The 20,800-nt window shown below is 41.0% G+C and overlaps 1 protein-coding gene across 4 annotated transcripts in view; it reads right to left on the bottom strand.

Moving 5' to 3' along the window:
• Window positions 1–550: 550 nt before the first annotated feature.
• The window catches only part of hdac9b (histone deacetylase 9b), a 39,079-nt gene continuing 18,829 nt past the window's right edge, over window positions 551–20,800 (bottom strand). For 3 of the 4 annotated variants that reach the window (XM_077576394.1, XM_077576392.1, XM_077576395.1), the window contains exons 2-11: window positions 16,558–16,799; window positions 16,070–16,268; window positions 14,831–14,954; window positions 14,617–14,738; window positions 9,966–10,097; window positions 9,121–9,236; window positions 7,257–7,379; window positions 6,658–6,835; window positions 5,732–5,946; window positions 551–2,421 (exon numbers count right to left, since the gene is read on the bottom strand). In XM_077576394.1, coding sequence (XP_077432520.1) covers window positions 2,107–2,421; window positions 5,732–5,946; window positions 6,658–6,835; window positions 7,257–7,379; window positions 9,121–9,236; window positions 9,966–10,097; window positions 14,617–14,738; window positions 14,831–14,954; window positions 16,070–16,268; window positions 16,558–16,799 — 1,766 coding nt within the window. In that variant the 3' untranslated portion in view covers window positions 551–2,106. The remainder of the gene's footprint in view (window positions 2,422–5,731; window positions 5,947–6,657; window positions 6,836–7,256; window positions 7,380–9,120; window positions 9,237–9,965; window positions 10,098–14,616; window positions 14,739–14,830; window positions 14,955–16,069; window positions 16,269–16,557; window positions 16,800–20,800) is intronic. The other variant, XM_077576393.1, reaches the window with a different exon arrangement.

Here is a 20,800-nt window from a genome sequence, read left to right as displayed (position 1 = left end):
TATGTGGACCATTATTTTTTTAGATAAAAAAACAACAACTTTATTTCAGTTACATGTATGGCAGGTGTTAAAATGATATTTCAAACATTGTCTCCAGAGGTAATAAAGTTTTATGATGGTTTGAGCATTGGAAAAAAACAAGTTTACATAATGGGCTCTATTTTCCTAGACCGCACACATGAACCCGGGCGCATAATTTTGCAGCGTTCCAACTTAAGTGTGTTTTCTTTTACATGTCCCTAGGCTCATCTGACAATTTGAAAGCTGAAAGTATACTGAAGTTTTGACCAGCTGGAAGCTGGTCTAAGTTGTGGCGTAGGTGGTCCAACACGATTTTGGTGAATCTTATCAAGGCGTAGGCAGACACATTCTGAGCAGCGTGGACGTGTGTGGTGTATTTCATTTGTAAATATGACCGCAGCGTGCACTGAACCATTGTAGAAATCAATTCATTAAACACATTTACCTTATTTTATTTTATTAAATCCTCTGTGAGCTTCCAAGTCTTTCCAGACCAAGTTCTGAAAATAATATGCAAAGAAGCAAGAAATTTAAAGTAAATTAATTTTATTAGTATTTTTTTTTTTATTTAAAAAAAAAAGGTGTCACACAAGGCCAAAAGAAAGAAAAAAAAAAGACCAAATGGGAAAAAAAAGCATACCCCTCCCCTATTGACATTGCACACCCAAGGGGTTCTCCTCTCCTCATCACAACAAAATCAAAGAGGCAAGAGAACAGGACTCACGTTGTTCTGACGGCGTTTACTTAAACTAGCACAATAACACCTGGACAAAGTGACTTGTACAGTTCATAAGACGGACAGCTCACTTGGATCCAAACACAGACTCTCACGAGCAGTTTTACATGTCGTCGACGGTACAAATGGAAACGGGACGGTTTACAGCTATCCAATACATTGGACTGTTCACTTTTAAGACAGACTATACATGTCGCAATGGGCACTTTCAAGGGAAAGGGGATGAAATTAGAGAGGGGGTAGGGTGGGGGGGGGAGGGGTTGTCAAGGTTTCATCCTTTTTTCTTCCTTTATGCGTTACATCAAACCTGCATGTTGAGGTAAGCATGCCACTGGGGAAAAGAGAGGAAGCCATCTCCCATATATAGGACTCCCTTGACTGTATCCCCACTCACTTTGTAATTCGCCTTGACAGTAAATCAATTGTGAAGCCGGGCCCCTTGGACTCCTTACCCTGTCCAAGCCAAGGCCCTCCTCTCTCGCAAACATTCCTGCACACATGAATCACTCCAACTCCTGGCTTCTAGAAGGCATTTCCTGCCCGGCCCTCTCACTCACTCGCTCACTCGCTCGCTCGCTCTTACTCCTCTGCTGAAAGCTGGGCAGGAGCTTTTTGATTTGGACCCGCAGGGAGGAGAGCTCAGCTAACATTGGGACCAGACAGAGACAGAATGCTTGGAGAGAGAGTGTTGGATGATGCATGTGCACCCAAGTTAGGGGGGTGTGGGGGGGTGAAAACGGCAATCTGAGCAGTGGACCGTATTCCGTCGACATCACTCCAAGTCTTGTGTCAGCATTTCAAATGTACATTCTCTGTAAGACAGATGTTCAACCTTTAACATGGAACATCAATGTAGATTTTCCACAATAACAGAGTAGGTATAAGGTTCGCCCCCCCACCCCATCTCTTAAACACACTGCAAAGATTCATGATCATATTCAGTGCTGAGGAGCATTCAGTGGTGAGAATGTGCACGGTGGGAGCGCGAGTTGGCTCGTCCGCACCGTGCACCTGCTTAACCTGTCCCCTAGAGATAGACTAGGATGCTAAATCCACAGTACTGTACATGTACAACGGGCATGTACATCATCTTCTGTCAGCCGAGCAGACTCCAAACGACCATAAGCAGCTCGTTTGTCTTCGTATTATGTACACAACAATGTAGCCTACATATTTACTATGTCACGGATAGTCTCTGAGGGAGCGATGAACGAGGCTGCAGCGGAGCGGAAAAGGGATCGTTTGTTGCCGCGACGACGAAGGGGCCTACAGTGTCGCCGCGTGCGTCTACACTACAGGGATTGTTTCTCTGCGAATGTTGGGAGTGTGTGACGTGCTCCGCGTATTCCTCAGATCATGGCTCTTATCACCAGCCTCCCTTTGACCTGGTGAAGATAGGCGCTCCTCTGCGCCTCCAAGCCCTCGTCCTCGCTATCCGGGGGCTCCTCCTTCACCCTGATGACCCCGTAGTGCGCGTCGGGGAGCTCCACGCTGGAGCCGCCGCTGCTGCTGCTGCTGCCGCTGTTGCTCAGCGTGTGCTTCCGGATGACTCCTCCGGGGGGCAGCCTGTCCTCCTGCATGCGTTCGGGCTCCGGCTGCTCCTCCTCGGACTCCTGCAGGTGCACGTTGGGCTGACGTAACTGCTCGATGGACTTGGACAGCAGCTGCAGAACACATTGACATTAGAACAACTTTATTCTACTTGCTTCAAAGAAGTAGAAACAAGGATATGAAGTCATGAAGCTATATAAAAAAAAAACTCCAAAGGCCCAAAATTTTAATTCAATCCAAATTTGCTCCCTTAAAAGTCAAACAAACGTTAGATTCAATTCAGCTAATCAATCAGTGTCAAAGAATCAAGCAAGTCTTCAACTCAGTAATCATCTTAAAGCTCTTCAAGTGTGTTTTACTTTTCTTTGGCTTCTTTACAGTTTTGTGGTGCCGGGAGGAAAATTGCGACAATAACCAAAAGCCAAAAATCAAGCTTAATGCAACATGAGAAAGTGGCTGGCTGTTCAGTATAATCTGAGCACCACAACGTGTAATCAATAAACATTTATATATTTTTTTACAGTTAACTTTTCTTTATTTTTTTATGACAGTTAAGAATGTTAAAATGTTACTAGAGTCAATAAAGGCTCTCTGGTGGTACTATGAGCGCATTTGTTTAGAAATGAATTAGTTCAATAGTTCAACCAGAAGGGGGCTCTAGAGTCAACACTAACCAAATGAGCTCCAGCAGGTAGGCCTTTTATAAATATCTCAGAGGAATTAGCCTCGTTAGCTCAGCCTTTATAAACAGCGTGCAGACTTTTTCCAAATGCCTAATCTCTTGTAAATTTCCATTGCTGCCCCTTTACTATAGCAGGCACCGGCGGATGTGTAAAAACAGCCCCCACTGACAAGCCTCTATTGGGAAATTAATTAGGGCAATGTTTCACTGATCCCTCGCTGTAAACACTCAGGGCTCATCCCTGATTAGTGGCCATTTATAACCTCCGCTTTAAGTGGCTTTACCCCGCGATCTCATTGGGCCGGATGATCACAGCCCAGCTTGCTCACGGGAAGTTCTTTTGAGATGAAATCACCTTCACAGAGGCGTCATGAACACCAGGGTGCCGTGGGAAATATTACAAACACATTTTTGTTCATCTATCTTAGGGATGGGCATTAGAAATGCTGGAGAGGGCCAATGTACTTCCTAACCAGAAGTACAGTATGACAAAAATAAAAATATCATTTTAAATATAGACAAAATACATTCATATGTGCAAAATAGGTGCTCTTAATATTAATTAATAATTAATAATATTTGATTACCCATAATAAATGTCTCAATGCATGTATAAAAGATCCAACAACAAAGTAACTACATACTGTGATTTTTTTTTCTAATGCTTGCATAAAAATTACCATTCAAGTATGGCACAAAATTCTTGAACAGCAACGCCAACTCATTTGGTGCATTTTTCCCACAAAATTAAACTCTCAAAATTGTAATTCTATTGCGATACTTTTTTGTTTGTCCTGCATACCATTCCAAATCCGCAAACAATTATTAGGCCAACTAATGTTGTAGTATATGGCAGTATAAGAGCCAGTGTAAATGCAACTAAGTCATTGCTGGCATCTTGTGGTGAATGGTGATATTACAACATAAAACTATAGTCAACCCCTGCATACTCAAGGTCTGCTGATTTGTATATTTACAGTTTTTTCCTCCCCCAGTATTTATTTATTTATTTTTAAATTTGGAGTATATTCAGTTTTTTTCCCGGGAATTTCCCCATCAATGTTTTCAAGGAAATTATCTAATGCATATTTATTAGCGTTTTCTGAAGAATTTTTGAGGTTCGTAAAAATAACTAAATAAAAATAATAATAAAAAAAGAAAACTTTTTTTTTTTGAAAATTAATAAAGGAGCCACTCAGAGTGTGGCTCGTTAGTTGCCCATCCCTGATCTATCTATTCCAGTCATGTTTAGTAGAGGCATAAGAATTAAATGCCCTTCCATTAGTTGTCAAAAAGTGCAATAAACTTATGTATTTACGTTCGCTATTGATACAATTGAGTAAGTCAGGGAGGGTTACCTGCAAGTATATTAGTTTGGCGTTCAATTAAACAGACCCTGATTTCAGACTGAGTAAGTATATGTGTGAGGAAATTGAGACAAGATGATCATTTCAATATTTATACTATTTGTGACATTTTTGTTTGTTTTTTAATGTAAAATCTGTGTCTGTTTCTTCAATACAGATTCATCAAATGGTCTAATAGTTAACATTTTTTTTCTTTTTTAAATATAGTTTACTATAACTTTGGAATGGTGCAAGATTTTTTTTTTCTTCACCTCATCAGATTAGCGAACAGGAATAATTCTGTTCATAAGGCAGCATGGCTCATGTGCTAAATCGCTCGTCTCCCAAACTAAAGATTGTGGGTTTGGTCTTGAGACCCTGTGACCATGCCAAAGTGCCCTTGAGCAAGATACTGAACCTCCAGTTGCTCGTGATGCCACCTCATCAGTAGGTGAATGAGGAGGGGGTGTTAACTGAGTGCCTTCAAAGTGGAAAAGCACCATTAGGGCCACTTTCTTGAAACAATTCCAACTGGGGGGGAAAAAAAGTCTTCACGTGCCTCGGTACTGCTTTCTTATAGCAATAAAATTCAAATAGCTTCTTTAATGTGACGAGGGAAAATTAAGAGTCTATTTGGGTAGAGTGGTTCCCGCATCTGCTGATTGAGAACCAGCACTTAAATGGAGGCCACTATTTGAATTAACAAGAATCATCACACATTCTACTAATAGAAATGAGTCATTTCTATGCCTAATCAGGAAGTTAAAAATAAAGATGGCGATAAGATGCACGTGTCAACTGTACACATCATCAGTTACCACTTGAGCTAGTTTTTGCTTCTTATTTCCTCCTCTGTGGTTTCCCGTTCCTCCTTCAGGGCCCAGTGTTAGGACACATCAGTGCAGCTCACACAATGCTGCCTTTCACAGTGTCGGTCACCTCACACGCTTCCCTCACCAGAATAATTACTCTCTTGTGTCTTGGCGAGGTGACCTCGGCCAGCTTTCAGAAACACAAATATTACCACAGAGGAACGAAATTTTGGACTTTTTTTTCTCTCCTTCGTTTGAACTTAGCTGAATTGAATTTCACAGTGTTAGCATGTGAACAACACTGGTGCCTTGAGCTATGATAACAGAATTAGTGCAGGGGAAGCATTTCTTTCCCATTTTGAAGTTCTTTGCGTTGCAGTTTTAACAGCAGGGAAGAACAGACTTCAGGTCAGGATTTTGAACCTCAGTCACCATGGATGCTTCTACAAAAATTGGATGCGAATTTGTGTCTTTAAAATAAGTTCATCGGACTACCTGCAAGAGGACCCAACATAAAGGAATAAAAAATACTGAGCTATCTCAGAATAAATAAATAAATAAAGCAATATGCAAATTGACCAACCTTATTTATATGGACCTGCTGCTGGTATTGTTTCTGTTTTTCCAGGAAGTGCTGGTGTTGCTGCTGGATAACAAGTTGTGCCAGTGTGTTCTGGGGCAGTGGCGCCGACTGCGTCCTGTTCAAAGGCCGATGTTTGGGTAGTTTGGGGCGACTGCTGGATGGACGATCCTTCATGGCCAGAGGGGACGGAGGGTGGGATGGCAAGGAGCCTGGACCTTGGCAAAGGGAACAGCCAACCAAAAATATTAGGTTTCGCTTAGGGTTATTTCAAAATGTATTTATTTGTTTACCGTTTTTTTTTTTTTTTTACCATAAAGCGTACTTAAAATCTTTTAATTTTATCAAAAATCAACAGTAAGCCAGAGCTGCTTATTTATGGATGGATATCAACTTTTCAGTTTGTTGTCTTTAATTCAAATTCCTTTCTATTATATTCACTAGCAGGCTTCTATGTTTTCGTCATACCGGAACTAGAACTACTTCCTGTTTCCATGTCTTAAAAAACATGTGCAAGCACAGTCCTACTAGCCAAATGCTGCGGTTGCTGATTAGCGCCAATGCTAGCGGCATATTTCCAATGTTACAATGTGGGAACCGGACAGGCGCGAGGTTAACGACACAGCCAGCTTTCCAGGACTGCGCAAAAAAAGGTTGAATAAGCACATTGTGTTGTTTACAGCTGTTAAACTGTCAACCAAGATTGCTACCTGATATAACCTAGCATAATAGCGCTAAAACTATTAAATAAATATACTGTAGAATTACAATTATCTTTCTAACAATGTTTCACAATAATACACCTTAAAACCCAGAGTAAGAAGATATTTTGAAATAGACCCATTGATATTGCATAAAGCACTGCGCCCAATGATTAGAAAAATACACTGTTTATTGATCTTGTTTATCATCAGGTAAGATGTTCTTACCAGTGGAAAGCATCTTCTGCTGCCTCATCTGTTCCTTCTGGAGGAGGTGCTGGAGCAGAGCCTGGTGACTGGGGCTCACTTTGGACTCCAGACTGTTCTGAAGAGGCACGGGACCCAGGAGATGCCCTGGCAGGCCGTGCTTGCTCTCTATTGATCTGTCCTTCAAGCCCACAGCCCCCTGAAAAAGAGAACATACAAATGGTGACTCACTTGAAGTGACTACATACAAGGCTCAGAATAGTGTAACTGTATAGGATAATCTGCTGTCATAAATATAACCTCGAAACGTGACATAACATTAACACAAAAAGAGCAGTTCATGGTTAAAAGTCACTGCTGTTGATGACCCGGCCTCCTTGGAATGTGCCAATGATAAATCATGTGGCGAGTTATCAAGAGTGGACTTTTTTAAAAAGTGGTGATAAATGAGGTGGAAGATAAGAGCACGCTGCATGACAATATTTATCTCATGTGTGATAAAAAATCTTTGGAGGCTACAGGGGTCAGTGGCCTGTGGTCAAAGGAAGGATGCAGATAGCCAGTATTAGCAGATTTTCAAGATGCAAGACCATTATATATGACTGCCTAAAGATACTTACACTTATAGGCGAAGATGCTGTCGGAAGCCCAAAAGAGATATTCGGTAGGGACGGAGATGTGTATAAACTCAACACGGACATGGAGCTCTCGGGCCGGAATAATCTTGGCTGTGAAGGCCATCGCTACATGACACAGGACAGAAACAAAGAAACATACTACTTTACTTGCTGGTCCTTAACCTGGGTTCGATCGAGTCAATCTCAGGTGTTCGGTGGAGGTCAAGACACAAAACAGACTCAAATGATATGTGATAATACGTCCCGCTTGGCCATCATTGGCTGCAAGGCCAACGTCGTGTGATTTCTTTATTATTCTAAAACCCTTCATATTAACTATGTTGAGCAAAAAAAGAAAGTGGTTGGACGAATATGTGCAATATGTATATACATGTATAACAGATGATGGTGTTCCACAGGGTTCAATTCTGGGTCCCCTGCTGTTTTCTATGTATCTGCCGCCCCTGGGTTCCATTTTAAGAAAACAGCAGCGGTTGTTTTAAAGTGCTTTATAGAGTTCCTTTTGTTCACCAGTAAACAACCTATGTCTTGAATTTGCAAAAAAAAAAAAAGGGAGGGGGTTAATTTTTTTCAATAAAGAACAGTTCAGTGAATGCGCATAGAAAACGGGTGGGGTTTAGTACCTTCGTCAAGATTAAGAACCACTGTGTTAGAAACACACAGACAGCAACAGTTCAGAAGTTTACTAAAAGCTGTACAAGTAGTGTGTTCCAGCCCCAGTTCCTTCATCCCCCGAGGATCAAATGGTAGTTGTTCCCTGCCCTTGGGCTCTGCTCTCTAGGAGGACATCACCACTGGGGTACACTTCCTGTACCCAGCAGAGAAGGGGACCAGCATGTGGTTTTGGAACAGCCTTGTTTATCCTCGCGACCCCTACCAGCACTCAGTGACCTGTATGTGGACATCCGGCCCATATTCGACCCGAGGGACCCGTTCCCTCTGAAAAAGGATACCTAATGTAACGGTGCATCAACATGCATTGTTTTTGCAACAGGCATGAGGTCTACAGGCAGCCCCGCACTCCACCAATGACTTTCACTAAAGCTTCATCTCGTACTGAAACAATAGCAAGCCTGTGTGTTTACGTTGCTCGCATGTGGGTGTCTTTCTGGCTACCAGCGCCTGGGATATCAATTAAACGCCACAGTCCGTTTGTCTCCCCGAGCCCTGATGTCAGGGCGTCTCTGGATTCTCTGTCACTGGAGGTCCTCGCGAGAGTAAACAGCCATGGTTCAGGAAAACACAGCTGCTCTGTTGAGATTGCAAGTCGATGTGTCATATCTGCCACCCGCTATAATGCTCTTCTTTGTGAGCTCGGTCCAAGGGGATCCAGGGGCCAGAACTCAGCCTTGAATCTGTCGGGAAATGCCTCTGAGGAGGCACCGAGCCAGGCCAATGACAGAAATACAATGACAAGCCAACAACGCAACTCGGAGCCAAACTTGAGATTGTTTTTTAAAAAGCGGAATTGTGCAGAACATCTGGAGGAATAATGTGAGCGATAAAAAACGAGCAGGATTGTAACTGTTGCTGTTGTTTGCACTTAAACACTCACATTTCCTGCAAAATGTGTTGTTTTAACACAAGTAAACCTGGCGCAGTCGGACACATGGGTCAAGCTGTGCCTCTTTAATGTCAGTGCGGGTAGTCATTTTCACTGGAGGGGAACAGACAGAGGGCAAATGGCTGTTTTTATAGCTGCGAGCAGAAGGGCAGCCAAGCATTTTGTGCTTCCACCCCCCCCCCCCCCCCTTGCCCCAAACTTTTTTTTTTATTTACAAATGCATATGCCACAGTTTCCTTCATATGATAAATAAAAGGAAATTTCAATGTTTGTCCAACGTACCTCAGTTTTTGTGGTAGTAGGCAAAGAGGAGGGTCCATTTTCTGCCCCCAAGGCACTGGAGGCCCCGATGGGGGAGCTGGGGCCCGAGCCAGGGGCACTTTTTGCAGGCGTAGAGTCTATAAAAAATTTAGGAGTTAGGCAGTATTCATGCACACATATAAATGACTTATTTTGTTACATACATACAGAAGATGGTTTAGAAGTAAATTTGACTCTATTTAGAGTGGGACCAAATAGACTCAGTTTTAGAGTAGCTTAAAATTTATACTGTGAAGAGAGTAAAATAAAGAAATGAAAAATAAAATAAGTCACTCAAGGGTTGAGGAATGAACTCACGACCTTCAGTTTGGGTGACTGCCACACTGCCAACTGAGCAATGCCACTTCTACTGTTTGCTTATCTCCAAGAGACCAAAATCTTTATACTCTAAATCTATTTGGTCCCTCTTAAAGTTAGGAAGATTCCAGCTGACACGAGCTGCGTGGCTCAGGGAGTAGATCAGCTGTCTCTTAAGCTGAAGGTTGTGAGTTCATTCCTCAGCCCTCGAGTGACTTTTATTTATTTATTTTCAATTCTTTATTTTACTCTCTTCTAAGTGTAAATATTACTCTAAAATTGAGTCTATTTGGTCCCACTCTAAATAGAGTCAAATTTAATGTGTACCATAAACTAAGCAGGCCCAATGCAAGATTGAACTGTTTTTTTTTTTTTTTTAAATCTACAGTGACAGATGAAATCTGTTAATATTGTCTATCAGATGTTCTTTGACTGGTCAAGCGTGCCTACTTTTGTGGCCAGTTTGTTTACGTTGTAAAAGAAAATGAATCGCCATTAGTTTGGCATACCCATTAGCTCCAGTGCCCTCTTCTTGTAAGGTGTCACGAGGTTGCCATCTTTTCTCTTGAGCATGGGGCTGCTCCGCCTTTCAGCTACTTTCTGTTTCAGTCTGGACCGCACCTTCAGGTTGGGTTCGGAGGCTAAAAAAATAAAGAACAAAAAAAAAACAAAAGATTAAACACTAAGGAGTGGATCTTTTGGCTTGTCTAAATTCATTCTTATTGTGAAAAATGACCCAATGGTGTGAGTAAGTCAGGCAGTGTTGTTGTTGTTTTTTATTTTCTTTTATTTTTTAATCCAGCCATTGTAATGGAACTTCTGAAAGCAAACAAGAGCATCATAAAATCAGAGCCTATCAATCAACCTATATTATCACACTTCAACTAGTTTGAGTTTACAGAAAAACATTTTTTATCAATTAAATGACTCAAAATGGGGCCTATTTCCAACTCATCTGGACTAAATTAGCTCACGCAACACTAGGATCCAAGTGAAAATCTGCTGCTACCTGCCGCCCTAGTGACCACAGTCTGATACAGTAGCAACAGTTAAACTAACACAAAAACATGGCAGATGTTTCAGGGCCCCCCCCCCCCCCTCAACACCTCCCACCTCCTAATGCAAAACAGAAATACCCATAAACAGCCGGGCCTAACCTGATCCAGACCCAATCAATCAGCCGTGATAGAGCAGCCAATATTTCAAAATGTTCCCTGGGTTCACTGGCACCTCCCTGGCATCGCACCGTGCAAACCTCCTCCAATATGAATTTCAATAACATCTTGTAGGACACGTTAACCCACTCAAGTCAAAGGGAGAAACACAACTCTCATCATATAAAATATGCTGCAGTGAAGTTATGTAAACCTGTTACACAACAGACAACATTTTTTTTTTATTATTCAGTTTGTGACTGAATATTGTAAGAGTTATTTGTGTGTGTACATTTTGCAGACCATACAGCTGAAAATGTGGAAGCGGTGCCATGACGTAGGAGTGCCGCAGGGGAGGATGGATACGGGGGTGGTGCTGGAGGGGAGATAGGGGCACAGTGGGCCAGATGCTGCTATTTCTGGCATTTGTCAAAGCAGCCAAAGCCTGATCCCTAATACGTGGCGCGGACCTCTAATCCAGTGGGTGTGAGGATGAATGAAAGCGTGCAAGGGAGGAAGAAAGGAGGCAGGAGAGAGGAATGGGAGGGAGAAAAGGCTGTTGGGAGTGCTGTGAATCTGCTTCACGCCCCACTGCCTTGATTGCTTTCTATTTTTACACACTGCTGCCACCAAGCAACATATGCCAATCGGTCGCCACGGGAACGCCACACAGCAGCATGGGAAGGAACACTTTCTCACTGGTCCCCATGGAAAAACACCCTGATGCTCTGAGATACAGGAGGCAATTATGACAGCCTTAGAGTGCTTGACTGGTTAGACGGCTGGATCATTTGGAATTTTATCTATTCTGAGAACAAAACAGGCATCCAATTTAGCAAGTATTTGGACAACTAACACCATAACAGGAAACCTTTTCGTGATGCGTACTTTTGCCTAACGTTTTTTTGTACACGTCTCGACTGGTTGCTCAGTACAATCAGGCCACAACTAAAAAAAATAAGTTGACATCAATAGTAAAAGAACAAGTACGGCATGTACACCGGAACTTGAAGTATATTTAGTCCTGTCCTATATATAGACTTCCAAGCAGTAAACTCTCCTCTCCAATTTCTCTCATGCTTTCAAAGTTAATGTTGAGTAAACATTATAGTTTTAGCAGTGATTAATTAATCTACATAAAACATTCCCTGAACAGTTCATCACGTTTTTTTTATGATGGTGGCTGTTCCTGCTCTGGAACACATGACTTCCATTTCCTGTCTTTTTGGAAAAATGCTAACTGGAAGTTGACCATCATCCAGGAGTCGAACGTGTTCGACTTTCAAGTACTGTACCGAAAATCTTTATCGGCTCAAGTGAGCAGTTTACACATGTACACAACATGTACATAGTAGGCAACTGGGTCAAGAGCAGAGTTCTTACTGCTAAGCTGTAATTATTCTTGCAGTAGACTTATTGCGTGACTTGCCCAGGGAGGTAAAACAAGATAACCTTAGACAGGTAAACAGGTTCATCAACTGTGTACATTCGTCTTCAGGTGAAAGAAGACACAGCTCATTAGCCAGCTTCAAACATAGACATGAGCTGGATGGTTGGGGAAGTGGATGAACAGAATTATTCACAGCATATAAAGTTTGCTTTCATTGCTTAACATTCAATGTACCACAAACATCCTTATTTATGACCTTTGCCAAGGTGAAATGATCTATTAATTGCACCAAGGAGGTATTGTGACTTGTTGTTTTTGCAGATTTACTATAGTAGCCATTTGCACAAATATGGGCCAAGGCAGTGAATAATACATGAATCCTAATAGTTATGATATACTGCATTTTTTTAACATAGCCATAGAACACTATTGTGGCCATTAAAAAAAAAAAAACAGTCCTATGCTATTTGGCAATCGACTACAATATTTCCTGTTAAACTTGGAATGGGTTGAAATTTACAGGGTTTGAAAAAGACCCAAGACTCATAAAAAGAAGTATGTGTGACAAAATATATATTACTGACAAATGTGATTATGGAGCTCTCCCAGGATAAACAATGAACTTCGCCCTTTGGCCGAACCAAGCAGTCGGGTGTCTCACACTGAGCACTCGAGTCACATCCAGCTTGTTTTGAAAGAGCTATCTTTTCTTAAACAAACAATCACGTTGAGGTCCATCCTGATTTTGCCAAGCGGACCCGCAGCAACACCTGCCAATCAGCCATCAGTGGCAGTCGGTTGGGCTGGGAACAACAGCACCTTTGTGCGTCAACCTCGCGTGACACGCCTTTAAAGGGCTCTAATGAAGACGGACAGGAAGTGGGGGAGGAACGACTGAACAGGAAATGACCACATATAGATTCAGGAATCCATGAAGCAACAAGTAGTTTGATCGGTGTGAGATGCACGCACAATGCTCATTTTTTCAAGTTCTTGCTGTTTTGATTTGTTTTGTTCAAAAAACAGTGGGTCTAAAACACATTCCAGGCTCTTAATAGGCTGGCATTTCTTTAGTTTGAGACTACACGCTCCTCTAGCTTTAGTGTACCATCTATTCTTTTTTTATAATGAACTTTAAATTTATCTTGAAGATATAATTTATCTCCAATTTGGGTGTACAGTATGCGCACCATGACAGGCTTGTAGTTAACTAACTCAATATGTACGATTGTTTTGGAGTGTAATTAAAGAGACACTAAGAAGGAAAGAACATCATGTAATTAGGTGACCTCATAGTGGAGTTTTTGTATTTTGGGGGGGGACTTTCTTTCTTTCTGAGTCTTGAGTGTGAGCCAAGTCTTGTCCTTGTGAAAACCAAGGGATGGGAATTATTGTTATTAATAAAGCCTTTCCTAAAGCTTTAAACCACTAAACCCACTTTTTATTTTATTTTATTTATTTATTTATTAAAAAATTTTACCCTTCGTGTGGACTCGGGAAAGATTTAACTGATTTAACTGCTTCTATTGCCACATTTATTAACAATTTTAACAGTTACAGTATAGTAGACAATACTTGAGCTGCCAAACGATTCGTTTTTTTTTTTAAATCAGATTATTCAAATCTTAGAATTTTGATCAATCATAATTAATCACTTAATTAAAAAAGCTTTTTAATCAACATTTTTTTCCTGTAAAATTTGAAGAACAATTATCATGTGTTAATAATTTTTTAATTTAATGTTATGAGGATGTCTTACACATTTTTTTGATCCACTGCACCCTCTCATTCTCTTCTTTTTCTAATAAATTAATTACTTGCATAATTTAAAAATAATAATAAAAAAAGACCCCAATATTTTGACTAGAACAAATATTCTGAATGTCATACTCAAACATGTTATGTTTATTGTTCAAACACAACCTGCGCTACCTTCAACATAACCATCCGCTGTCAAGCTAAAAGATAATGTGCGGTCAAAATTAATAGCGTGATTAATGTGCGTTAATACATGATTAATGCGCTAATTTTTGTGTGATTAATCAATGATCTTTAACTGACAGCCATTAGACAAGACATTAACAGTCATTGTTCAAATTTTAGAATAAAGCAAACAATGAAATGGAAACAACTAAAGAAGGCATTCACGAGGTTTTGTGGTGATCCCCGGATGATGAGAGAGGCAGGCATCACAATGAGCCTAACTGATATTATTAGCAGGTCATTAGCAACCCCAGGAAAAACTCAGTGGTTCTGCAGAACTCTTGACTGACAGGAGTCAAAAGGAATCTTAATAATAACCCACGCTGTCAGAAATAGTGGAAGTCATTTTTCTTCCTTAAGGTAAAACAGTACTCGACTCCATAATAACCGTACCCAAAAGTTATATTGTAGTTTACAAACTGGAAAATGAGTACATTTTTAGGTACCACCCTTGTGATGAGAAAATATACAACTAAAGGTCCAATTGTGTACTTTGACTGCAAGTGCAGTGTAGTGAATACAAATGAACACAATCAGAATAGTTGCAGCAATGTATGCACGAGCCTATATGTAGATTTATGAGTGCATTTCAACGTGTTGGTATGTGTGTCGCACATATGCAAATGAGCAGACCTGTCTTCCTCAAGGGGAAGTCATCCTTGCCGTCAACAGGTGACGGCAGAGTGTAATGGCAGGTAGGGGACATGCCACCCAGAGGAGGAGAGCTTTGGTCCAGAGAGGCATGATGGGAGGACCTGATCACACAAAACAATAAAGAACACAAGTCAATGTGAAGCCCAAAAGTGCTTTATATTAATGTAAAATGGCCGTGAATGAAAGTAGTCACCTGTACCAGAGCTTTGGGTGGTGGATGAATGAATGATTGACACCATTAATGGTAGGGTCTTTTGCTGATTTGCTCAACAGAAACTCTTGGAGTTTCTGTTTCACCTCTGTACTGGCCACTGCACCTGTGAGACCAAAAGGTGCAATAACAAGGATTGGGGTTACCCTAAGGATACATGACTTGTAATATATAATAACAGCACATCAACATTTCAACAAAATGTCCTGCGTTTCAAAATTATTTCTGCTCTGTGGCTGTCTTTAGTCATGTAGAAAGATCCCCCCCTAGTGGCCAACAGGCTTTAGATTGCAAAAAAATAAAATAAATAAAATAACTTTCCTATTGGAGGCCGACAGTTCCAGGGCATCGTTTCAAATTACCTGACCTGACAAAGTCATAAGTCATCTCCTCTATTATTAGGCAGAATGTAAAAACAGAAATGAAACCTTAGATCGCAAGCTATTCTCATAGTTCTATTAAAAGACGTTTTCAACAAATTCCAAGATTAAATGGCACCGTGAAGCCTCAGCTATTTGTATCACTTTAATTATAGTCTTTATTATAATTATCACCTTAAAATTACAGGGATGATCTTAGCCTCTTAATTTTACAACTAAAGTAATCTCAATAACAAATCTGAAACGCTGTCAGTGAAAACGTACATACCATTATTAGAAGATGCTAAAAAGTTGGAAATGAGAAGAAATGTTTTATACTTTTTTTCCCCCGTTATGGCCTCTTTGCTTAAGTATGTAAATGTTATTGTAATTCTTGTAATGCACTTTACAATAAGCAGAAGGCAAAAAAATATGATCTTGCACATTTTTGTATTATGCGATATTAACCTCAAATGTTTGTTGTACTTTACTGATTTAAACCTGCTTATAATTTTACATAGATAAAAATAGAATAATAATAAGGGATGTTTTATACGACTTTTTTTTTTGAGTAGTCACCGATACCAAATACCGACACCACTACTTTTGATACATGAGATTAAAATGACAGATAATTTTAAAGAAAGACCTATAAATCCCAATTTAGCATTTTTCCTTAAAATTGCATTCTTGTTCCTGATGGTAAAACAGCCACAAGAGGGCAGCTGATACTGGTATCGGCCGCAGTCGCAATTACAAATGTAATAATAATAATGATAATGACAATAATAATAACTGTGTTTATTTCTCGGTGAACTTTTAATCCATATGTAGATTTTCCCCCTCGGTGTCGAGCTCTTACTCTCTCTGGAGCGTTCTTTGGCCCGAAGACTCAAGCTGGAGATGTGCAGCTCCCGCCGGTGCCTCTCCTGCTCTTTTTCCTGCTGGTTCTGCTGCTGGTTCTGTTGGTGCTGGTGGTTCTGCTGCTGTAGCTGCTCCAGACGGCGCTCCTTCTCCGCGAGTTCCTGCTGCTGTTTCATCGTGTGTAGCTCCTGTTGAAGCTGAGAGGGCGGCACAACCAGCGGTAAAGCAACTCTAATGAATGGTGCTTGATGTTTTGGGGGAAATTGCAGCTATTTTTATGGGCGTGCTGTGTTTTTCTATTTTGCAGTGATGGATGATTTGATGTTTGCGTGTGAAAATATTTCTCACGCTGTGACGCTCGAAACTCGGCATTGCTGAGCTGCTTCCTTTTTTATTCCCTAATGTTCAAAGTTGTAGTACTTTCAAACTATCTGGACTATGCCACGCTGTGTTGTGATGTATGAAACGCTAACGAGCTACGCCCACCTTGAGGTGCTCCTGGAGCTGAGCCTGGTGCTGACGGGTCAACTTCTCATGCTGCTTCTGGAACTCGCTGATGAGCAGCTGCTTTTGGATCTGCTGCTGCTTTTGGATGAGCAGCAGCTCCTGCTGCAGCTGTCGCTCCCACAGTCCCGGGTCCGAGCCTGGCCCCAGCATCCTCAGGTCTGTGCGCAGGTCTAACGGTGATAAGGGTTCCACGACCAGTGGTACGTCTGACTTGATCTCCACTGGATTCCATAAAAAAGGATGAGAAAAAAGAAAAGAAAAACATTAAATGCTTAATACGTGCCTGTAATGGGACGCAGTCAGTTGCTGTAGGGAGGGGGGATCATAAAAAAGCGAGATAATTATATTAAGAATCAGCAAGTATAATAGAGAAGGAGGAATAGAAGTAAAAAAGTGAGAATCCTGAAAGAACAGCTTCCTCTTATGCAAACCTGTAATTATAATCGGTTCTAAAAAGAAACACTGGATCACATCCGGCAGAGTCTACTGGGAGCAGCTGTACTGAGGACCCAATGGTTATTTAGCACGGAGCTCACAGTGGACATTTCAAGTATTTATTTAAATCCTATCTTCTGCTTGTTTAATAAACAAACGGCACGGCATTCTTCTCATCTCTCCCAGGACGTCATGCAGCTTATAAATCCTTAAAGGAACATTTTAACGATGGAACTGGCATTTATGGGGGCATACAAAATTTCTGTGATCTTTCCAGTTTTGTGACTGAGTGCTGACGTTGATAGGAAATGTTTTTGTCATTATGTGTAATTGCCAGATACAAAGACACTGGGTTTCCTTTCATGCTCCTAGTTCCATATATAGGGGAAAACAATATCTTGTTTGAAATATAGACAAGGCTACTTCAAGAACTATTAATGAAGTTTGTGTGTATCTGTGTGAAGGTATAAATATTCAGCGCAAGATCACTGCTGATATTATGCTTAATATTTTTAGTGCTAAGTGGGTTACAAAAAAAATAAGATAAAAACTACCCAAACCTACACAAGTCGATGTCATGAAGCAAAAAATAAATATAGAAATAAAATATCAACCCAGTAAGGTACATCACTCCCATATAACTTTATTAGCAAAATAACATTTTTTTTTTTATAGTTTTAGATCTTTAGCTGCTAGAATTAATTTACTGTAGCCCTAAAGATAACTAATGGTAGACTCCTGTAAATGTAAGGTGATGATCGTAACAAGGACTCCAGCTATACTATACATCACCACTGCGATAATATCACCAGTGATCTGCTTTGTTCAAAGTGTAAAACGAAAATGCTACATGCTAGCTGGGTTGTGGTTTGGCGCCCGATAACCAAGATGCTGCAAAGTGTTTTGACACCACAGAAACATCCAAACCTACTTGAATTTCCAGTAGCTGTGAGAACATTAATTAAGTGCATTCATCGCCCTAATGTTCTCCAGGCAAGAGATGGCACACAAACTGACACACCTCACGTTTTACATTTTTTGGTATGCTGTGGCGCCGTCAACATTTTTTTTATCAACCGTCACTAATTGATTTTAAACAAGTCGACAAAACACCTTCTCCATAGTTGTCATCACGTATACTCCCTGTGGCAGGCACACTGGTGTGATTTTATTTATTTATTTATTTGTATTACTGCCAGGCGAGCGTTTGTACGCATTTGTACGTGGTGGTGCCGATTATAAATAGCAACATAAAAGCAAGTGGCGCAATCCTGGTCTGTGACAACCCCCACACCCGAGTATCCACCACCCTAACTTGCTGCTGTCATAGCAACACCAGCTACGTAATTATGCACCCCCCTCCAAACACACACACACCCATCCTGCAGTTATGGAGTCTCGCTGCATGACATCTCCTGCCTACTGTGGCAATGTGACATGAGGACTATTATATCAGCTCTTATATAAGGACGGAGTCCCCGGCAGAGAGAAACGGTAAAACAAAAACAAATTACACAAAGAGCGAATAGTGAGTGATAACTAGTCTTAGAAGAGGTTCAAAGAGTGAAGACAGCCAGCAGGGAGTCCTGGGCTCTGGTGTTCTAAAAACAGCTTCAGTGAAATGACAGAGGAGGGCACTGGCTCGGCAGGCACATGAATCGGTACCTGTAGATCAGACTCCTCTCTGTTGACAAGGAAAATGCATCTTGGCATGTAAGCACTTGACAAAGGACTCTCCTGTAATGGGCGCTGTTCCAGGGACAGCCGTGAACCTGTGAACCATTCAAGGACTCCGTGAGTCAGGCACAGTCAGTGCTAGTTTTGCCTAATGGACCTAAAAATAGCAACAAAAACACCTGCTGGTGGGGAGAACTCGCCACTGTGATATTTAATTAATCTCATATTTCATTCGCTACCCTGACTGCGAATGACATTAAGGATCTCCACTTCGATCGGCGCATCAAGCTGATCCTCTATCACAATTTCTCAGATGGAAGAAGGTGTAGGCGGGAGTGTGAAGGCTTAAGGCCACATTTGATAACCGAGGCTGCACGAAACGGCCCTTGAGGAAACCACAACAGCCTCACGCGCCCGTGCTATTCTTGTCCGCCCACCGTCCACAAGAATAGCGCAGACTGGAGCGGCAAAGTTGTGGGGAAAATAATGAGATCCTTAAGGTATGGTGATTACTCAAGCAAAATGGAGAATTGACAACGTACATCCGTCGCGACTGTCTGGTATGGCCATGAGAAAGGTCCGACGTGCTGCACCCGACAACAAATAGCATTTGAGCCAAAAGCACATACTGTACAGCACAGAAATCTGTAGCTTCTGTCAAACGAAAATAATCCGTAGGCAGACAAGAACACCGAACCTCCAGTAACTGGGGCCAAATATAAATGCTCTTAATATAGACAATGTGCGAAAGACTGTCACACTTGTGAGGCTGCCAGCATAATTTAACACTAGCAAAAATAAATACGCCATGTTGCATTCATGTAATTTCCAGGTCATATGTATAACGTCGCTTTAGGCCACGGTGACGCTTAATGCAAATACATTTTTCTAGATTAGAATGAGGCACCTCTCCGCTGGATAGCAGCGCCAATGCTCCATGCACTGGTAAACAAGATATTTATGAATGACAGCTCCCAAATTTGTTTTTAGCACCAGGGCCAGACAAGTACCCCGTTGCCCCATGCCCAAATTCCTCCCTGTAGAAGGCCCGCCGAGCGGCGATTGGATGACTCATACGGTGTGACCGCGCCAGTGTTCCTAAAAGTGTTTACTCTCCTGCCCGTCCGGCTTGCTCCGGGTTAGAGTGACAATTACAGCCTTAATTTGAGATGGTTGCTCAGAATAAAATGGCTGACGTGAGAAACAAGCCATTCATAATATAAATATCACTCAGTGAACACAACGTGCAAAGCTGTTCTTACACCTTGAGTTTGCCCTCATGCCACTAAATGAAGCTAATAAATGTTACGACTGAAAACGAAGCTGTAATGAAATCATACAGTATGCTAATTGAAAAACACAAGCTTTGTTCAGCCTTGATTGGAATTTGCCCATAAACCAATTGTGCAGTTAATTGTGGAACTGCATTTAATTTTCAGTGAATAGTACAAATAAATGTTTTTTGTTTGTTTTTATGTTTGTTTTTTTTAATGTAAGGCTGTTGTAAAACAGACTAGTATAAGGTGGCCATATTTTGACTACTTAACTCATTTGCTCCCAAAAACGTATAAATACGTTATATTTTAAATATTGCCATGCTCCCAAATATGCATTTATACAGTTTTTATGTATTTTTATGCTAGAGCATACAGAAGGCTTTGATGCAGCCTCAGAACTGAGGAGAATGCTTGAAGCAATGGTAGTTATTACGAAAACGGCCAGCAGGTGACAGCAGAGTATAAGAGATCAACCAGGGCCATGTTGCAACAAGCTGTTTTCGCCACTGTTTTAAACAGAATTGTGAATAATGATTAAACTTAGCTATATTTTAATGCTAATTGCTGCAAAACGTAAACAGATAAAAATGTACTTTTTTTCCTGATGAAAGAAGAATCTTTCTTTTGGTAGGTTCCATGTTTTTATAGGAATATAACACAATATTCTGTTGGTCTGCAAAATCTGTCAAAATCCAGTAAAACAGCCGGGAGCGAAGGGGCTTGCTTTAGTGAAAATGGCTGGGAGTGAATGAGTTAATTGTGAAATTGCATTTAATTTCAACAAGTAGCAGTCAATAGTACAAATAAATGTTTGTTTGTTTGTTTTTATGTAA

This window comes from Vanacampus margaritifer, chromosome 9 (genome assembly GCF_051991255.1).
Source record: "Vanacampus margaritifer isolate UIUO_Vmar chromosome 9, RoL_Vmar_1.0, whole genome shotgun sequence".
Taxonomy (NCBI): domain Eukaryota; kingdom Metazoa; phylum Chordata; class Actinopteri; order Syngnathiformes; family Syngnathidae; genus Vanacampus; species Vanacampus margaritifer.
The sequence above is the reverse complement of the archived record's forward strand: the minus strand, read 5'-3'. Positions and strand labels throughout refer to the sequence as shown.